Source organism: Balaenoptera borealis, assembly GCF_965194805.1.
Source record: "Balaenoptera borealis genome assembly, chromosome: 7".
In the NCBI taxonomy this organism is placed as follows: Eukaryota; Metazoa; Chordata; class Mammalia; order Artiodactyla; family Balaenopteridae; genus Balaenoptera; species Balaenoptera borealis.
Genome location: NC_138864.1, coordinates 6,206,601 through 6,227,245, shown reverse-complemented (window position 1 = coordinate 6,227,245; position 20,645 = coordinate 6,206,601). Strand labels below are relative to the sequence as shown.

The following is a 20,645-nucleotide window of genomic DNA, read 5'->3' as shown; positions in this document are numbered from 1 at the left end:
AAGTTTCCACGGATGCCCACATCATGAAATTTCTGACCCTATATCAGAAGAAAGTGAATTAAAAAATACACTGAACTACAAGGTTTCGCTTGGGCTTATTGCAGCTGTGCCTTGGAGCAGTACCCAGTGCGACGCCGTGTTTATAAAGCACAGTGACTCTGCCTTTTCGCCTTATAGCTGGGAACAGAGAGGGCACAGGGCCGGACAGAATAACCATAATTCAGACACTCTTCTTGATGCTTCCTGTTAAAAATCCCATCATTTAGAATCAGATTACTGCACGTTCCTCTACCACTACCCTCCCTCTGACTCTCCCGTGAGCCCTCAGAGGTTGGCGGGAAAGTGTTACTATGACGCTTGAGTTTAAAAAAATGAAACTGAGCAGCAAAACTGGGGAAGTGAAATGGTGGCATCAATGGACCACTCATACAAGGGCAGCCCTGGCCCCTCTCAGAGGTGGTGATGTGGGAGATTGCCCCGGACAGCTGCAGTCCTCCAGAAGGAAACCCCAGTGCGCCCATCCCACTCGGTGACGGCAGGTGCAAGTCCTGGCTTCTGGGGGGACATTAGGTGGAGCCCAGGCTCCCCGACGAAGGGACCCCTGAAATGGCACTGTTTCCGGCCCGCTATCAACTGCACGTCCCACCACCTACGGATGCTCTGAGTCCCTGCTCCAGCTCCCAGTGTCCTCTGGGTCTGGACCAGAGTCTGCATTTTCACAGGACACCCCAGTGATTTATGGGGACTTGACGTGTTAGAGAATTCAGGATGGGGTCGGTGATTAGCAAAGCATGTCTTTCTGATACATTCCACTCCGATTCCAGGAAAGTGGAAACCTTCTAGCATGTCTCTTTATTCAAACCTAGTTTGGCCAAACTATTTCTATATTGACCTATGACTATATTTATGCAAAGTGGAAAAGCATTATGAAAGCAAATCAGGAGTTCCTTGTTTCATTTTTTTTTTTTTTTAAATAAAAGTCAAGGCAGGAACCATAAAACTGATGGTCTCTATGTCCCTTTTTCTGGAATGAACTTGTTCTGTAAGCGAAAGACTCCACCTGTTGGCACCTACTTGGCCCGTAGCCACTATTTGTGGGCAGAAGTGGGCAGCAAACAGCCGGTCTACTCTGCATATCTATACTTGGTGGGTTTATTCATTAAATGCAATTATTCTTTTTATCAAGGCAGGCAGTCATTATATTTTGGCCATTTAGTATGCCAGCATTTCATTCAGTTATCAAATATTTATTGAAGAGAACTTTCACCGTATAGTCAGGTTTTACATGAATTAGCAGGAAAGTAATTCATTTGTGAGGTCTATTCCTCCATCAGGAATGAATTCATATGGGTCCCGGTGTATCCTGTGAAGGGTCTCTCACCACGTAACCTACCTTCACGTTAATTTCCACCTCATTACAAAGCGGGGAGCCTGACTATTCGCCTGCGAGCTTCCCTTGGGGCTGGATGTGGCGGGGACATTTCACTGGATAATTGGAGAATTAAGAGGCACATTAGGAAACGCAACGTTTGCTAAATTGTAGAAGTTAAGTTTTTACCGAAAATGAATGTTGATTGAAAATAAACATATTTTACGGTTTTCCAGATGTATGACAAACAGAAATTATTTTGGGAACTGCCTGATTCAAATACAAAAATGACAACTCCACAAAGGTCCGCATTTCCTGACAACCCAGCTGTTTTGCTCCATGAATTTTCTGAGTTCCTGCTTCAGTTTTGATAATCAGATAAGCGTTGGGCCCCTGGGGAGAATCACAGGAGGCTGCGATCTTCTTCCTGACTTCCCTGAGCCAGCTTACAAAACCCACTCTACCTCCTCAGTCTGCTTTTGTCGGCTCGTTTTTCTCCTCTTGTGGAGAACAGGGGCAGACGCTGGCTTTATGATGACCTAAGATGCCACCTACCAGGGCAGGGTATGTTTTATGTCCAAACTTTCAGTGACCACTGGAGTTGGCACATTTATTGTGTTGTTTCCACCTTTCGGGCAGAAGGGTAAAGTTTCTGTTCAATTCAGAAGACACCTTACGCATGCAGTTTAGGTAAGATGTGACCTGTTAACATTTTATTTTGAAGACTGTCTAGTGCCATTTGTGGTGACAGCCCTGGTGGGGACACCCGTGACTGGTCACCCACCAGGACTGTGCACCCTGGGGGATGTGGACGGGGCAGAACGGAGACCCTATTCCTCCAGCCCCCGATGTGAGAACATGTCAGGAGCTTGGGTGCAGCCGTCAGACACAAGATTGTCTGCATCCCTTCATTTCTGGACACAGAATACTGTTTTCTACTGCCAAAGCCTCCATTGCCCCGTCCACTAGGACAGGGGTTTGGGTATTAAATTCTTTACCAGTTTGAGATAGAAACTAGTGGCAACCAAACCGTCTTGGTGGGAGTGTCACCTGCTGGAGGATAAGCCATCTGCAAACAGAACTCTTTCTGGAAGACTAAATTTTGCTGCTATTCCATCATTCAACGAATGTTTCTAAAAATCAAGCCTTGTCAGTTTGGATACCCCCAACCTGCATATTTGACTCATGGTTTCTCAGTGGAAAATTGGAGGAGTAGATTTCAGTGTATCAGTCTCCTCTTATCTTGCTTTGTCTCGTTTTTTTAAGGGTGAGCTACCTGACAGCCCCACCGCCAATATTTAGAGAGTATGCTCTCAGGCCCTCGTCAGAACTTGCATACCTGTTTCCTTTACTTTTTGTTTATGGCTTTAATATATAGGATCGAATTGGTGCATGTTTGGAAGCCCTTTTCTGAATACTGTTCCCGAATGGGGAGGCTACGCCTCACTCAGGACCCTCAGCCGGGAAGGGCCCTGTCCTCTGCGACACCCCGTGGGCCCCTCCGGGCCGCCGAAGGAGGAACTCCGCCAGGCCTTACCAGTGTGGCTTCTTTTGTGGACCATGAGCACATTGGGGCCGATGCAAATTATCCCACAGACATCACACTTTAGTTTGCCGTTAGGAAGTCGAATGCCCCCAGCTCCTGACAAAGCTTTGCTGCCTTGGACACCGTGGGAGCCATTCATTTTCTCTCCGGAGGCATCGAGCATCCGTAAGTCCTCCGCACACTCTTCCCCATTCACTTCACAGGCACGCCCATTCTCTTCATCACTCTGAGTCTCTACTTTAACATTACCAGCTGAAAGAGACAATACAACACAGGGGGCCGCTCAGTGTCATCGCAAAAACAGAACAGAAGAGCACAGCAGCAGAGACAACCCGGCGGGAGCGGCACCTTCTAAACACAGGTTCTGGGCGGCTGACACCAGGGGACAGTGGCCCGGGCTCTGGACCCACCGGTCCACAGGGGGCTGTGATACATGGCGGCAAGCATCACGGGTTTGGGACCCTTGTCTGCCCTCTCTGTAGGTCCGAAGGGCAGACGGTGAAAAGCATGGAATTTATAAATTCTCGCTTTAGACTGGGTGTGTGTGGGGGGACCTCCATGCAGGGTAAGGTCATCGGGTCCGCTGTGACAGCCTGGGCCCCTCTGGAGTGACCTGAGGCCAAGTTCGACACCCTGTGAGCCAGCAGACCCCTCACGCCAGAAGGTGAGTACTGATCACGTAGCCCCCCCAGGTGTGGGACCATGTTTGGCAAAACCCCCTAAGAAGCACTTATCTAGCCTGGAAAAGTCCCCTTGAGCATAAGGATAAGCATAAGCTACCTTTCCTTCGTTCATGTATTAATAAACGTGCAGACAAAACTCAGCAAACGCGCTCAGATTGCTGACCAAAGATTCCTGAAAGAGTTTTGTTTGTTTGTTTCTTCGGCACGTGATCACTCTAAACCCTTTTTATTCCATGATGAAAATAAAACCTGTGTCCTAAAGTAGTGCCATGATTTCTCAGGTTTCTTCCAGTTGCTGAAGGGTTGACCAGCCTGGATGGTGAACGTAACAGATCTGCACTAGCTTTTCAGAAAGTAAGACTCGTGTGTGCATGGGGGTGAAGGGCTCCTGGTAATAGTACAATAACAACTGTCCACTCTGCATTTAGAGTCATTATTTCTGCCATTCATGTATTTTTCTTGGTAAAGAAGATAGTCATTTGGTTTGCATTCTTCTGAAACACCAACTGAAGATGGATGGCTGAATCCAATATTGTAACGACCGGGAGAAACTGCAGTTACACTGAAAGCCCTCACGTTCCTCACAGTCTCTAGAGATGAATAAGAGGAAGCTGACCTCTCCCAGCCGCTGGAGACAGGGAACCAAGTCCTACCGACATGGCGAGCTCAGGAGACGAGACAGGTAAGGAGGGTAGCTGTGCCATCCTGTGAAGGTGCTTCACCCCTGAGCCCTCTGGAATCACGTTCTCAAAGCTAACTCACTAGGGCCTCCCTGCCCACTGGGTTCTGCTGAGGAATGCTCAAAGCCCTCTGCACTCCTTCACCAGGGTTATTTTTAATCATCTGTCTCATGGCTTTTGAAAATGAGATGGGGCCAGTTCAGAGCACAGCGGGGCAAATGACTGTAGGTGTGGCAGGTTCTCCAGCGCCCGGAGCTGGGACCCAGGGCGCAGGCCAAGGACCCTGCGGACGGAGGAAGGGAACCATGCAGATGAACAAGCGTCGGCATAATTCCCTTCGCCGATCTTCCTGCACTCAGCTCCAGGTCATAAGTTTAGAGGCAACCCGCTCGATGGAACTGACGCTTGCTTTCTCCAAAACACACCTCAGTATAGGACTTATTAACACTTGCCCCAAACTCCCACCTGTTCTGCATTAAGAAGACAGGTGTGTGTGTGACCGTCTGGTGGCCCTGTGGCTTGTGCCGATGATGAAGTGCGGGCCCTTGCTGGCGAGGAACAGGACAGCAGGGGAGCTTCGGGCGACCTGAGGTTTCCGCCATCAGGACACACGTCCCGGTCCCGCGGGCAGCCTGCTGGCAGAGCAGGTAAAGCGCGTCAGGAGTGAACGGGATGAGGACAGCGGCAGTGAAAACTGAGGGACGGATGTCACCTTCAATGTCACAGATGCCCTCAAGCCAGAAGCCTTGACACCAGTCACTCATCTGACAGCAGTTCATGAAGGCGGGAGGGCTGCCATGTGACAGCTTCTCTGAGCGTGCTGTTCACAGAGCCGAAAACCAGAGGCTGAAGAGAGCTTATTTTAAATCACCCTCCCATCACTGTGGGTCCCCTCGTACGATTTTAGGTAGATGCGTTTGGTGCCAGAAGAGACCAAACTTGAAGAGGAAAATTGAGTATCCTGTGATGTTCTGGTTTTCGGAAAAAAGGTAGGCAGACCCTCAGACTGGGGGTCCCTGGATCACAGTGGCAAGGTCAAGGCAGCGTAAACAATGGGAACTGGACAGAGCGCTCCAGGTAAGCAAGTGGTAGACGCACTGAGTCACAAGAGACGGAGGCCAGATACCGGGGATGCAGAGCTGGAAGCGTGCCAGAGCTCTGGCGGTGAATTTGAGGCCAGACTGGGACAGGAAAGACCTGTGGCAAGTAAGAGGGGAGAAAGGGGGCCTGAGGGGGCTGGGAGTGGAGGTGAGAACCAGAGGGCAACACGTCAGCATGGGCTCAGCAGATTCAAGCACGTGTGTATTTTCTCTCAGTGCTGGGGGAAGGTTCCCATCTCTTTGTGGACAAATGCAGGCTGGGTGCTGGTTGTGTGGAAGAGGGGCAGAGATGCCCCCCCACCCCTGCGTCTATGAAAACGGGGCCTCTCGTCTGACGGGGAGGCGAATACAGGCGACACGCGTATTATTGTCGTAGATGATGGAAATCAGGCCACGGAACTGTCTTAAGACATGGCAAACACAGACCAGATCTCAAAGGTCAAAATCTAACAGACATCCATCACTGAAGGTAGAATACACATTTCAGAAACACAAGCTCGGACAGGGGTGTCTTGGCTTCACCACTTCGGTAAATGTGAAAATGGCTGCGGGGGTTTTAGGCGATGATGAGCTTGATTAGTGACGTGGCCTGAGCAAAGGACAGCAGAGGCTGCGGTCTTGGGGGTCTCTGTTATTGACATCTAGAGTCCCCTGAGCCAGCCAGGCCGGACGCCTCCTTTAAATGGGGGAGTGCAGCCCGGAGAGGGTCAGAAGGAAGGAAGTCGGGGGACGCTGAAGCCCATTCCTAGGGGACATCGAGGGGCCTGGACATGCTCGGCTCAGAGACACAAGCCTCCGGCTGAGAGCAGAGATGCCGCCACCCACCCTGAGCTCCCGAATGAGGGGAAGCAGGAGGAGCGGCAAAGGGGGCATCGGAGGTCCCTCCACGGGGGGCACCCGCCCTGGGAGGCCTCTGAGCAGCCCGAGGGTAGAGGGCAGTAGGCAGGCTCTGGCTGCCAGGCTCCCGGTCAAGGCACCGGAGGGGCGGGCACTGGTGCGGGAAGGCCCTCGGGTCTGAGTGCTGGCGGGCCCGTGATTGTGAACTCCACCCGCCGAGAGTCAGCGGCACCAGCCTTTGCTCCAACCAGTGAAGGAGGAGACTGGGAACAGGTGCTGGAAGTGTATTCAAGCTGTCCGTCTCCTGCAGGTTCACATGCAAACACCCCGGAGCCCACCCAAAGCGACAAGCAGGGTTCCTGCATCCGTCTCTTGAGAACGCCACAGGACCAGCCCCGTCCTTTTCTTTCTTCAGACCCGCCCGTCATCAATTCCAGGAAATGGTCAGTCCTCCCTAACCTGCATTTAGTGTACTGGGGTCCACCCCACAGAGGCTGTCTCTGTGTCCCTCCCCTCCTCTGAATTCCTAAACCACTTCATCGGCTCTGTTTCCTTGGACCCCAAACTGCTTAGCCGCAGTATTGCTTCTGTGAAATGTTATACTCTCCTTGAATACAGGGATTATACTTACAAATACCTTCTAACTCCATCCTCCCACCACTTAGAAAAATGTCAAACTCAGTAAGGTGCTGAATGGAAGTGATTAAATATAGAACATGAAATGGAGACTTCTGTGTTTCTTGACCCCAGAACACTCTGGCTCAGGCCTAACCTTGCAGCCTTTCCACTGACCCCCAGGAGCTATGGACGGGACCCCAATGTCATTATTTAATAAATGTGGCTGCCTGAAGAGTGGATGCCTTCAAATCCTGAGCCAAAAGGCACTTTCCTTCCCAGATGCAATTGAAAATTCGGGAAAATGAAAGTTTCGTTGTTATGAATTTCAGAGGCCTTCTACGTGTTTAGTAACAGGGCAGATCCAGTTGACCCTGGACCCCTGAACCTTAGCACTTAGACAAGTTTAGCAATGAGAGAATCCAGGGAACTTGGGGTCATCGGGGCCTGGGTCTCCTGCCAAGCATCGTACGGCCTCATGAATGATCAAATCATTTTAACGCACAGGAATAATGCACACTGGAAGCCCCGCCTCACAAAGGGGTTCTGTTTCCCCTTCCTCTTCTTCTTCCTTTCGAATGTGTCTTTATATTTCCTGGTGAGGTAAATGGTACCCAGACAGCATTTTTCCATTGAAAAGATATCCCCAAGCTGTCACTATGAGTTTAAGCCAGGTAAGCTCAAAATGCTCAATATTTTAAATGAAGAAACAGGAGACAGAAATATTCCTGCAACTGATGACCAGTAAAAATCAAATGGAATAAAAATATTTAAGAGATATCTTGAATGAGGGTAATTAAACGAAAATTTTAGACGCAGAGAACGTGTGTAGAAGTTTTTGCGCTGCCTCTAAAGGATTTATGAAAACTTTCAAGCATTTTTAAGGTTACTGAAACCATTTATTATAACTTATATCATTTAAAATGCAGGGGTTTTTTTCCCTTGCAAAGATGCATGATTAGGAAAACGTTTATCCTTATTTGATGTTTTATGTTTTAAATGGAATGAAATCAGGGAGAGACAAAAGAGGAAGATTATGAAAAAAAGAATGAGTTACAAGCATATTTACATTTCCCTCAGGTAACAAGGGACACAAACTGAGGTAAAGGGGTGTCAAACAGTTTATGTTTTTAATTTTCAAGAAGGAAAAAAAGAGATGAGTGAGGAGGACAATTTTCCACTATGACCACTAGGTGGCGATGTTGGCCCAGAACAGTTGGGTTGCTGTTTGGGTGGAGACTTCATCAAGGTCAACAGCCATTTAGTTACAACTTGGGTACGTGGGAGGGGGTGGGGAAGGAAGAGAGAGATACTAATACCTTGTGAACCCAACTGTATAAATATATAGACAGGCAGTGTATTGAAACATGTATCATCTATCTTACAGTATCTCCAAGTATTGTATAGGTAGCAATTTTTTACATACTGAAGTCTTCACCAAAGGATCTGCTCCAATATTACAATATGCTCGAGCCTAAACCTTCCTCAGATTTAATGAAAACATATCTTAGAATGCATTATCTTACTCTTAAGTGCTTTTGAGTTTTTAATATTTCAACAATGTGATTGTTCATCTTGAAATTATATTAGTTATCTGTCCTAGTATAACATTTTATATAATCATACCAGCACACATATACATATATATGCACATACACACATTTATATATATATGCATATAGATCTCACAGAAATAAATGTCAAGCTATTAAAGTTAATTCAAAGGAACATTAGTAAGAGAAAGATCTCTATAACTTTTTTTAACATCTTTATAGGAGTATAATTGCTTTACAATGTTGTGTTAGTTTCTGCTGTATAACAAAGTGAATCAGCTATATGTATACATACATCCCCATATCTCTTCCCTCTTGCGTCTCCCTCCCACCCTCCTTATCCCACCCCCTAGGTGGTCACAAAGCACGGAGCTGATCTCCCTGTGCTATGTGGCTGCTTCCCACTAGCTATCAATTTTACATTTGGTAGTGTATATATGTCCATGCCACTCTCTCACTTCGTCCCAGCTTACCCTTCCCCCTCCCCTCGTCCTCAAGTCCGTTCTCTATACTGGAAAAGCAGTCAATGTAGGTTATGAGAAAAGGGATATCCTTAGGTTGATACTGCTAAACCCTTTAGGTACCAAAGAGTTTTTGATAACTAGGATGTCAGAAACCTACCTTTAACTGCTACTGACACCTTTTAGATTACAGCCTATATTAATAATTGTTACAGTATTAACAAGCATGGCCTGTCTTCTGATGTTGCTTTAATATTAGATAATTTACTAATACAGGCTCTGAAGACTTAAGTCCTAAGGGGGCAACGAACTTGTACCACTTTGAATATTCAGCTCTCTGGACATTTTTAAAAAGCACTTTCCACTCCTTAAAATACTCCTTCAGGGATGTTGCCCAAATATATTTATCATTCATCATCTCTCAATACATAAAAACAGAAAAATGAAATTAACATCTGTGTTTGGTTTGACAGCTCAGATCAGGAGCGTCCCGCACGCAAAAGCACTCAGTGTGTCTGCTCAGGAAGCGAGGACCACGGACTAACGGCCTTGAAGCCCTGCAATTTTTCTCCTCTCGGTTCTGAAATTAATACTTCAGAGCAACAGAAGGACAGTATGTATCCTTCTCCATCCTACAAAACTGTAAAAAGTATCTTGAAAGTATGATGGGTTATTTAACGGTGACAGAAAGTCTGGCCTTTATCGTCATACTCAACAAAGAGGAGATAGTCGTAACATTCGTAACAAAGCTGTTTAACAGCATTAGTAGGGTAACAATTCTGTTGATACTATTGTTACTTCTACCCTTACTATTACTGCATTGCCACCACAAAAAGCACGCTCCATAGTATATCCAGCAGTCTAAAACCAGGCATACATACCTCAGTGTGTAAGAGATGTTCTCGATGATAGATGTTTAATAAACAGCGTGATTGATATTTAGTTTATCTCATTTTTTCAAGTATGAAGGAAGGTGATGAAAAAAGATGCATTCACAACATTTACACTATGGAAACTGAGTATGAAATGAATACACGTTACCATCTTCTAGAAGCAAAGTGTATACTTACGAGAGAAAGTATTGGGAATTATTGCATGAAAATCCCTAAAGCCGTCAGCCCCATAAGCAACTGCAATAGAGAAGGCAAAAAGAAAGCTGGGCTGTAACACCATCTGAGAGACAGAGTAAGAGTTTAAAAGAAAGCATTATTTTTTAAAAGGAAAGTAATATTACTCAAAACCATTATTTAGTTACTAATCTGGTACTGTTAGCCCTCAGACAGAGGGCTGACACCGTAACACAGTGCTTACTCAGAAAGAGGACCCCACTTCCCAGAGGTCTGAGCTCATGGCACTATATCACACAGGCACTGCAGAGCAACGTCTGGTGTGTTGAACATCTTAGGGGCCGCAACCTAGAACATTCTAGAACTTTCTCTGCTGAGAAACCCTTTTGGGGAGTTGGTATAAACAGGTCCAAGATCTCAGCATCACAGCAAAGCGTCTGACTGCATTGCAAATGTTCTTCCTTCAGCTTTTTCTTAGAAAGTGTTCACAGAAAATTAGAAAATGTTCATGCAACACACTGAGTGGGGAGAAATTCGTGTTTCCTACCTCAAAACGAGCTACCAATTTCTGTGGGTATTCCTTATCAGCTGCCCTCATGAATACTATCACCACCTCAAATCGCCAAGTTTGTTTGGTTTTGTAGGTCATAGCTTTTCAGTGTGTGCCTGTATCTTGAAACTTAATAGATACCGCACATCTCTCTCTCTCTCTCTCTCACACACACACACACACACACACACACACAGTTTTCTCTGCTGGAGTGACCCCCAGTAACTGTCTGAGTTATGCATACAGAGTAGCTGCTAAATTAAACGTGTTGCTGAACTACTGGATTAGCAGTTTCCTGCAGGAAACAGACCTACTGAAGTTTGCTTAGACCAGTGTTTTCCAAACTTATCTGACCACAGACCCTCCCTTTCTTTTCCTCATGAAAAATTTAGTAAAATACTGGGATAATGGGGAAACAGTTTGGTAGACACTTCCAAAGCTATTCCTTGAAGTCACTACCTTAATTATTTCTTAACAAACCCTTAGTCTTCCTCTATTCCTTTTGTTCCTTGAGCATCCGAATCTAACAGTCACCACCTGTGTCCCACCCAGCAGAGCTGTCATCAGGTGGTCCACCTGGGTGCACCTGTGCTCCATGGTCTGCAGACAGTCAACCATGGGATGCTGACTTCACAGTGACCTTTGCAATTCTATCATCTTCACTGAGTTCTAACCCTTTGTATCGACTTTTGGTACCTCAGTAGCTCTGTGTCATGGGGGTGCTACCATCTCAGATAAGGGAGAAAAGGTCAAGATGTTTTGAAAGGTAAGCATTATCTTTTAAAATCAGGAACATCACAACACATGACATAATATAAAGTTCCCTGATTAAATGATGTCACTGCCCCAATTCCCTGAGATATGGCTGAGATTGCTGATAGGGGGCTTGGGCGTGACGTGATTTGAAAGTGAACTTCCTGGTGCCCCTTCAGCTACAGGCTATGCGTGATGATGAATAGCATTTATCTAAAAGCTGCCTCGCCAGGAGAAGATGTACACTTGCACAGATCCTGGGTGATCCGAGCGTAAGCCTTAAAGTATGGAATTCTGTCAGAATGCTTTCCATTTCACCCATTACCTTTGAATATAAATAATATTACAGTACATCGTCGGACACTGAATGTTAATCATTTCTCAAGAGCATCAGTTCTTTGCTTAGTATAATTCAAATGAAGTTGAAAGTTGTTGTCCTAAAGATTTGATTCCCTTCAAATTACAAAAAGTTTAAAAAACAACAGCTGTAGCTATAAAGTTGTGCTTTCCCTGAGGAAAGCTGAACTGATAAGAATTCACTCTTGCTCAGCTACCATACACGTTCCTGCAGGTACCTACTTCTGAGTTCAGGAAAAGGAGGTGCTGTTCCTGCACAGCAGGGAACCGTGAAAACTCACCCTATCCTGCCTCGTCCCGTCTCGTCCCATCTCGTCCCATTTTACTCTGGTCGGTCCAGTGCCTCGGGGAAGGCATTCACCAGGAGCTCTGTAAACACCAGGGACTTACAAGCTCTTTCCACAAGCTGCCTTTTGTCCCCACGAGATCCTTCAAGGCAGGAACTATCATTAGGTCACCAGGGAGGAGGCTGGGGCTTCCAGGAAGCTCTGGAGTTTATCCTCTTGGTGGTGAGCAGGGACACAGGTGAATCTGAGACCATATGTGATTGACGCATAGAGTCAGTACTCCAGACACACACTCTCCCTGCCGGAAGGGCCTCTGGGAGCTGTGCTCTCTCCCTTACGATGCTGGAGAGGCACCGGACCGCGTGAACGTTACCGCAGCTGCACACATGCTCACCACGCATGAGAGCTACAGCGCATTTACCTACAGAATCCCCTGCAAGATTAGCAGACACACGCCACTGTGTATAAAATAGATAACCAACAAGGACCTAGTGTAGAGCACAGGGAACTCTGCTCAATATTCTGTAATGACCCGTGTGGGGAAAGAATCTGAAAAAGAATAGATGTATGTATCTGTAGAGCTGATTCACTACGCTGCACACCTGAAACTGCCACAACATTGTAAACCACCTCTACTCCAATATAAAAATAAAAATAAAACAAAATAGATGAGCAACAAGGATATGTTGTGTAGCGCAGGGAATTATAGCCATTATTTTGTCACAACTTTTAATGGAGTATAATCTGTAAAAAATACCGAATCTCTGTGCTGTACACCTGAAACAAATACGATATTGTAAATCAACTGTACTTCACTTAAAAACGATAAAATAAAGAATACATATCTTTACTAAAAAAAAAAAAGAATTCCCCACACAACAAAATGACGACCAGTGAGTGGTCTGGAAAGTGTGCCCCCCTCCCCTTGCTGCCCTCTGCACGGCCACCCGGCCCCCTTGCCCACGGGCAGTGAGCATGCACGGTGGGCACGTTGGCCCGGAGTCTCTTGCTCTCTCTGGACTGCTGACCCGAGGGCCCTGCACTCTGATGGTGTCCACGTGTCGGGTGAGTGTGAAACTCAGCCACACCACCTTTCTCCCCAGGCACCTGGGGCGCTGTGTTACAGGTGCAGACCTGACGTGTCTCTGATCACAGTCCCGGCTGGTCCTAGAAGCCTCGCCATGGGGGCAGAAGTGATGCCTCCTGGACACTCAGCCTTGTCTTCGTTTCCCTAGTAGATTTCACCCCACATTTCAGGCTCTTGTTTCATAAAAAGGTGCAGATACAAACAGATTTAATGAACCTTGTTAAGCTTCCTAAATTTCAGGAAATACATTCTTGTAACCAAGAGCAAATTGAGCTCGTTTGCTAGGAATTTTTATTCCCCAAGTTGTCACGAACATTTTTGTATAAAATGCTGGGAGTGCCTCAGATTCGGAACCCTATTCAGATTGCCAATTGATGACCAATCTGGGAAAAAGGTGAAAGGCCCCAAAACCACACTCTTCAGTTTGCCTTTAGTTGTGCAAATTATAAAGCATATAATTATATACTTCTCACACTGCTGGAACCTTCAGGAGAGATGAAAACATACTTGGGATTTTCAAACCGGGAGAGAGGAAGTCTGTCCACTTCCAAGTCAAAAAAAGACTCTGACGATTTCAGTGTAAACACATTCAGATTCGTATTTAGGAGAATTTAGAAATGTGCAGTCATGTGACTTTTTAATATATTCTTTAAATCATATTAGCCTGTCGGTCACAGCCAGATCATCAGTCTCTTATTAACTTGTGTAAGTATGGTTTGCAGTGACCTTTGCGATACCTGCAGATCTAGCATTTCAGGGAAGGGCATTCTCACCCTGTCCCCGCCCTAGCGACAGGGTCCCCGAGTGGGCCAGTGGGCAAAGGAGAGGACCAGGGACCTCCCCCCCAGAGCCAAAACCCCAAGGCCATGCTCCTGCTAGAGAGCTGGTTACATTCTGCATAGGTACCAGATCCAGATTCTCTTGAGATTCTGCCACACCCAGACGTTTCTGGGGTGCATATTTGTCCTCAGACCATCCTCTATGTTAGGGGGCTCTGTGTCTTGCTGGGGAAGAGAATGCTGACATTTCCTGACCACTCACGCCAGGAAGGGGGTGTCCCTCCAGACTGACAGAAGAGGAAGCTAGTCTGACCCTGCACACCGAGCCCACGAGCATTGGCTGAGGCCTCACACCTAAGCTGAGCGACTCCCAAGCGGCTCCTCTTGCTACACCCTGCTTCCCGCTCCAGATCCTTCCTCTAGCCTTCCGGCCCCGGCGTGTATTCAGCCCTGTGTCCTGCATGGACTCAGGAAGCAGCGATGTGCCAGCGCCCCGTGACTGCAGGATTCTCCTGGGCTCCGTCCCTAATCCAGACTCAAGGTCTTTCTCCAGACCCAGCTCTCCTCCTCCCGTCCCACGTGCCAGTGGTCCTCTCATCTGGCCGCATGGCCTCACTCCCACCCCTGGCCTTCCACGGCCAATATCTCTCTGAGTTCTGTCTCTCCGACTCTTTTCCAGTCACATGGCAGCCAGCACACGCGTGAAGCCGCTGCCTTGCCCCGCAGGGCGCCCCCCCACCCCCACCCCGCCCCACATCCTGCCAGGGCTTCCTGCCCACTGCCCGGCACAGGGATGGGGATGACCTGCACCCTGGGGACCCCGCCTTCAGGCTCCGCTTCCAATCCACGCTGCCCATCACCCTGAGATCCTCATCCACAGGCTGCCTTTATCAGGGCACCTACGTCCAGAGTTTCCACTGGGCTGCACTGTTGTGATGAGACAAAACCCCCAAGTCCTGGGCCAAATCCCTCTAGGACTGGTCAGCAATGACCATGACCCTCCCAGCTGGTAATGCTACTCAGACAACCTAACGGATCAACCTGCAGGAAAAATGCAAGAAAAACCAAACCACCGGCTGCACTCATTTGTAAACGCCTTGCAGCCGGTATGGAGACGTCCTCCTAGTCCGAGCAGATCTGTGTCCTGTGCAGATGTCAGGGCCACCCGCCTCAGGTCTCGTCCCCCCGACCTGCTCAGCTAGCAATGCCTCTCCGCCCCCCGAGGGGCCCCTCTGCTCTCCCACCCTTTCGACAACCGGTCAGAACCCACCCTCTCTCTCGGTACGACAGCCTGCGCCATCTCCACTCCAGAGCTCTTGGGATTCACGCCCAGTTCTGGAAGCTGGTGTGTCTGGAGCCCAATTCCGTGATCAGATAAAAGGCTACGGGCACTTTGCTCCCTTCTCTCATTTCCTCTCCTCCTGCACAAGACCTAGAACATGAGGGGTTCATCACAGGGTCATTGAATCAACAAACTCCTTATTTTTGGAGACAACCATCCAACCTGGACATTTTCAGAAACCCATACACATTCCAGGAGGAACTGCAAAGTATGAGGCAGAAAGCACGGTACTTCTTAGGTCTGAGTGTGGCTCCCAAGGAAGTGGGTGCATTTAGGTCGAGTGAGTCTCAGGGAAAGTGCTGGACTTGACTTCAGTTTAGAGAACCGAGCACATGGGCCCAGGCTTTCTGTTCAAACGGGTCCTCTGGCTACTCCTGCCTGTGTCACATCACGTCCCAGACGTCCCCGAGCCTGGAGCTGTGTCAACTTCTGGGAAGGAGGGGCGCTGTCGGAGAGCGGGGTGCAGGGGCTGCAGGGCTGGATGCTTGGCTTTGTCCCCCCAGGTGACGCGGCCTCGGTCAGGCACCAGCTGCCCTGAGCCCCGGTTTCCTCACCCACGGAACGGGAATCATCGTGTCTATTCTGTCGTGTCCATGTGCAGATGCATGGTAACGCTTATAAGGCCCTGCTCCTCAGCCGGCCCTCTTCTCAGTGGAAAGCCGTGGGCAGATAACCAGGACCAATGATAACACCTATCTTCTCGTCAACAAAGACTCCAGGCTGAAGGGATTAGCTACAGCCGACTAGCACTGACCAAGTTTTTAATACACGGGATAAACAACAGGGCTGGTGCTTTGCAAGACCATGACGGGGCCTAGGAGAGACAGACACCCTCGGGGACCATGTCCTTGGCACCCGGAAACCCAAGTCTAGGCAGGCTTCCCTCCCACCCCGAACACCCTGGCAGGTCCTCACCTCCACGTGGGAATGGGGCTGGGGTGACCTTTTAAGGCCTTCACTCACCCTTACAGGGTTTCCAGCTGATGGCCAGGTCGTGGGACAGTTTTGGTTGTTTCAAGTGGAAAGCAACAAAATGGTCAAAGTCAACTTGGCATTCCTTCCCACGACAACTGTTGGGTCTGCCGTCCAGAGCAGACAACACACGGAACTAACCAACAGCCTGATGAGTTGCCGGGGACAAACCAACTTCTGATCCTCTCCGTGGAGGAGACCCGCTGGGGACTAGCCCTATTTCTGTTTACATTCCATTAGTACAATTTTAAGTGTTCACAGTGAACTAAATAGCACGGGAAAGCTCTGATTGATAAACCTATAATTTAGAAAGGGAAACGTGGATAAGCAAAGACTCTTCTTCTGAAGAGCACACCTGAGCAAACAGGTTCAAAAATGATGATTCTGTTTATGGGACTGTCTTTGAAATCATTCCTTTGGTGTCCTTTGGAATCGCCCCCTACCCACCCTCTTAGATAGAGTTTACTGCAATTTAGGGTGAAACATTCAACAGGTTAAAGAATAGATTTAGGGATATTTTCAGAATGTTATGTCCTTCTTGCTTTTTCTTTTTTTTTTAAAGAAAAAATACCTTTTTATTGGTAAAAATAGTATTTGCCTATTCAAAGATAGCAAGTATACAGAAATACCAAGACGAAATTTCTAAAATTCACCTCCAACGCCTATAATCTAAAGAAACCCATGAAAAGGAGAACACGGAAACATAATAAAAACAGAGTGAGAGAGCTTAGCTCGAGCTTTAAAACGAGAGAAGGAAAGGGACATTTTCAGGCAATAAATAAGGGCTGAAGGAAATTCAGATGGCTGGAGAAGCAATGAGAAGCCATAAACGTCTCACCAGGGACCTGGGGGGGTTGAAATAGTGTGAGGGCCTGGACGTAGGTGAAACCTTGAATTTTATTTTGTTTTTCTTTTCCATTCCAAATCTTGTTCCGGTGAGGGGAATTTATACCGGATCAGACAGGCCGAAACAGTAAGGGAGGGAGAGTTTGCTCAGGCCGCACGCGGGCGTGTGGGCGGGGCCAGTGGGCGGGGCCAGCACAGGTGCACGGGGCCACCTCTCAGCGTCAAGGCCCCGTGAGGACGGGAGGAGGCCAGGCGATGGGTGACTGGATCCCTGGCCACATGGCCAGGAGGGGTGGGGATGGACAGCTCTTGGCCGTTGGGGCGTCTGCAGGGGGGACCCGCAGGCGCTTTAGCTGATGTGACTGTAAACACTGTGCGTGTTTCAGTCGTGGTTTTCCCGGGGCGCATTCTTACTACAGCAGAGCGCTGGATGTCGCTGCCAGCGCGAAATGAAGCAGTGAAGGCTGAAGGCGATGTTTCGTCGGTTAGATGTGCCTGGCCCCTGAAGCACGGTTGCTGTGTGCACCTCTGCCACACGGAGGAGGTACAGGACGGGCTGCTCTGCCGGCAGAGGGGTGAAGGGAGGGCCCCCTCCGGCTCTGCAGACCCTCCAGGCCATTCCCTCCCATCCCCGCAGTTGGCACCGTGTCAAGCCCCACAGATCCCAGGAGCCCAGGCCGTGCTTCGGGGAGGCCGGAGATAAAGTAATCTCCCCCGGGACACACGGAGGGCGGGTCCCCTGCCGTCCCTCCCTTCCAGAAGCTCAGAGGGGTCCCTGCCAGAATTCCAAGCAAGAGGTGACTCAGCAGGGGGAGGTGGGTCCGGAAGAACAGCTCTGCCCGCTGCCCGGCTGTCCCGAGCCTGGGGGAGCAGCAACGCGCTGTCTTCAAGGGCGCGGGTCTGTAAGGAGAGGCTGCTCAGGCGGCTCGTGCCCTGCGGCCCAGGGTGGAGACAAGCCCTCGGCCTGCCTTTCCCATCTCTTCCCGTGCTCCGCCCAAAAGCATGCTGTCGGGCAGCAGCTGGGGGTGAGGTGAGGCCAGGCGAGGGGCCAGGATGGAGGAGGGAAGGGCAGAAAGTAGGAGGCACCTCGGGTCTGCAAGCACGTGGGCATCTGCAGGGGAACAAGGCCGAGGCTGGGCAAGCGGCCGGGACTGACACGCGGTGGGGTGGGCGCCCCTGGCCTGTGCACCAGGCTCACACCGTGTGTGTGTGTGTGTGTGCACGTGCGTGTCTATGCACGTGTGTGTGCGCGTCAGTGGCAAAGACCGCCCTTCCTGCTCATGTATTTACAAAGGCAGTCAGAGAAACAGCCTCGAAGGTAGACAGCCAGTCTGCCATGCTGACCCTCACACTCGAAGGACAGTGTCCCAGGGCACAGACGGGCCCTCCCTCCCTCCCACTCCCGCCCACCCCGTGGTCAGAGGCATCTCCACCGTACCCAGAAGTCACGGTGAGGGTCCTTCTCCCTCCGTTTCTTAGCTGGGAACCATCCTGGAGAGATTCCTGGGTGAGGAACCCTACATCTTGACAGTAAACTCACACAGGGGGAGACACGGGCCAGAGATGTGGCCGCCGCAAGCTCTTCAGCGTCTAGTGTGGACTTACTGCGAACCTGGATAAAATAAGCCTGCACACTCTGCATTGTATAGTTCTTCTCTTACGGAACTCTAAAGCTTTCCCACTCTTCCTCTCTCTTCTCTCAGCCCTCTCATTATTTACGTGCCTAACAAATGCGATGTCAGTATATCCACCCTCCCTGTAAAGCTCTGGGATGTAGTCCAGGGAGGGCGCTGGAGACGGATTTGGGGAAAGAAGTCCTGCTGTGCTCCCTCCACCTTCGAGAAGCGCCGGGACGCAGAGCGTCACCCGGCCTCAGGCTGGGTCCCCTCAGATGTGACACCAGCACACAAGGCTGGCTCAGGGGTGCAGACCCTCGGAGGGCGAGGGCCCAGCAGTCACAGGGCACAGACACCCCACACCCTGTGAAGGGACTCACTCATTACTCAGCAGCCCCGCATGCCGACACTTCAGCCAACATCTCACATCTCTCGGCAAGAACCTGAAACATCACACTTTTCCCAGTAGGTTTCAGCCGTTTCTTAGGACTAGGGTCTCTCAAAAAGTCCTGGCCTTCCCTCGGGCAACATTTCTTTGAAATGAGGAAGGTTCCTCCTCCCTTTCCCCCACCCCCCCAACCCCGCCAGCTCTATGATTCAAACCATTTACTGAGAACGTGTGAAAAGGACCAGTTTAGGTCATGTGTTCTTCCCGTTTAAAATCCAAGCTGCACCAAGCGTGCACCACCTAGGGGCAGGGCTGCCGGCTTGAACTGTCCCCTCCCGTCTGGGTGTGCTACCAGCTACTGTGCAAAACGCTTTCTGGGCACCCGTCTCTTTCCTTTTTGAAGCTGCCCCATGAGGAAACCACGACCCCACTTTGCAAATGGAGAAATAGGCTCAGACAGGCCGCCTGACCTGCCCAGGGCTGCCGGTGGGGACTGGGGACCCAGTCCCCCCCCCATCCCCCAGGGACGTCTGCTACCTGCAGCTCACCTGATCAGCGCACGCCCGTCTGACGGGAAAGCAGACTGGGCCCTGGTGCCTGAGTTCAGGGGGTTATCACTCGGGAAACAATTCACCGTCTTCCTCTGGGTCCCACCAGCGCTGCTCTGGCCTCTGAAGACCCCCGGGGCCGGCAGTGAAGGAGTTTATGAAGAAGCCCTGAAGGCGCCCGGGCACCTAGCATTCGGGGGCGGTTTACACTGAGGCCTTGCAGAGTGTGGTGGGAAGCCCCGAGGGAGGGCAGGAGGGTCTCTGACGGCAGGAAGGAGAAGTCTAAGAGGGGCAGCGGGAGAGAGGCCCCCCGCCTCAGGGGGCCCAGCACCAGGGAGCCCCCTGCTTGGAGCCGGCCGAGTGGCACGGGGCCTGGTCTCCCAGAAGGATCACGTTCAGGACGAGAAGCGGGAACAAGGCGTCCCCAGCGGACGCACAGGGCAGCCGCGTGCGTGGCGGAGGCCCTCCAGACCACGGGGTGCAGCGGGGAAGGGCTGGGCTCTGGAGGCTCCCGGAAGCTGAGGTGAGGCCCCTGCTCAGGGGGCCGCGCTGGGGGGCCTGGGTTAGGCGTCGGGATGGAGGGGCTGCGGTGGGGGGCTGGGCAGAGGGGACGCGGAGGAGACAGCCCACAGACAGACAGACAGACAGTCAGACAGGCAAGCTGGGAGCCGGCGGTGGCCGGGGGCAAGCAGGCTCTGACTTGGAAGGGGCTCCTGGGTGCCCCCGGCTCCCTGAGCAGAAATGGCAGCCGCAGGCTTCCGCGGCCTCGGCGGATGGGAAACTCCAGGCTTTAGAGGAAAAGCATGCTGGCGCCGCCAGCACTTCTGCATTCTGTCTTCTCCCCTCTCCATGCCTCCTCCTCCCGCCTCATCCCGAAGCCTCCAGGAGGCAGGCCCAGGAGCTCGATTGTGACACCACAGCCTGCGTGTCATATTGTAACTGCGTTTCCACATCCCTCCTGGCTGTGTTGTACAAGCCCTAGAAGAGGAACAAGGGCGAGTAATGAAATACAGGAATGCGGGGAAAGAGGAAGCCCGGGACAGCAGCCCAACCGAAACGCAGAGAATTATGGAGAAGTGACAGAAAGGGAAGCAGCGCAGGAATTGCATTTGGGGCGGCTGAGCAGAGTGTGTGCGCACACACATTCACACTGTCACACACAGACACCCCTACCTGCACACACACCCCTATACACACACAGACACACAC

The 20,645-nt window shown here is 50.2% G+C and overlaps 1 protein-coding gene across 8 annotated transcripts in view; it reads right to left on the bottom strand.

Moving 5' to 3' along the window:
* Window positions 1–20,645, bottom strand: part of IKZF1 (IKAROS family zinc finger 1) — an 89,383-nt gene that overhangs the window by 21,592 nt on the left and 47,146 nt on the right. For 6 of the 8 annotated variants that reach the window (XM_082400516.1, XM_082400519.1, XM_082400521.1 and 3 more), the window contains exon 4: window positions 2,907–3,167. The exons of the other annotated variants lie outside the window; for them this stretch is intronic. In XM_082400516.1, coding sequence (XP_082256642.1) covers window positions 2,907–3,167 — 261 coding nt within the window. The remainder of the gene's footprint in view (window positions 1–2,906; window positions 3,168–20,645) is intronic. 8 annotated transcript variants of the gene reach the window in all.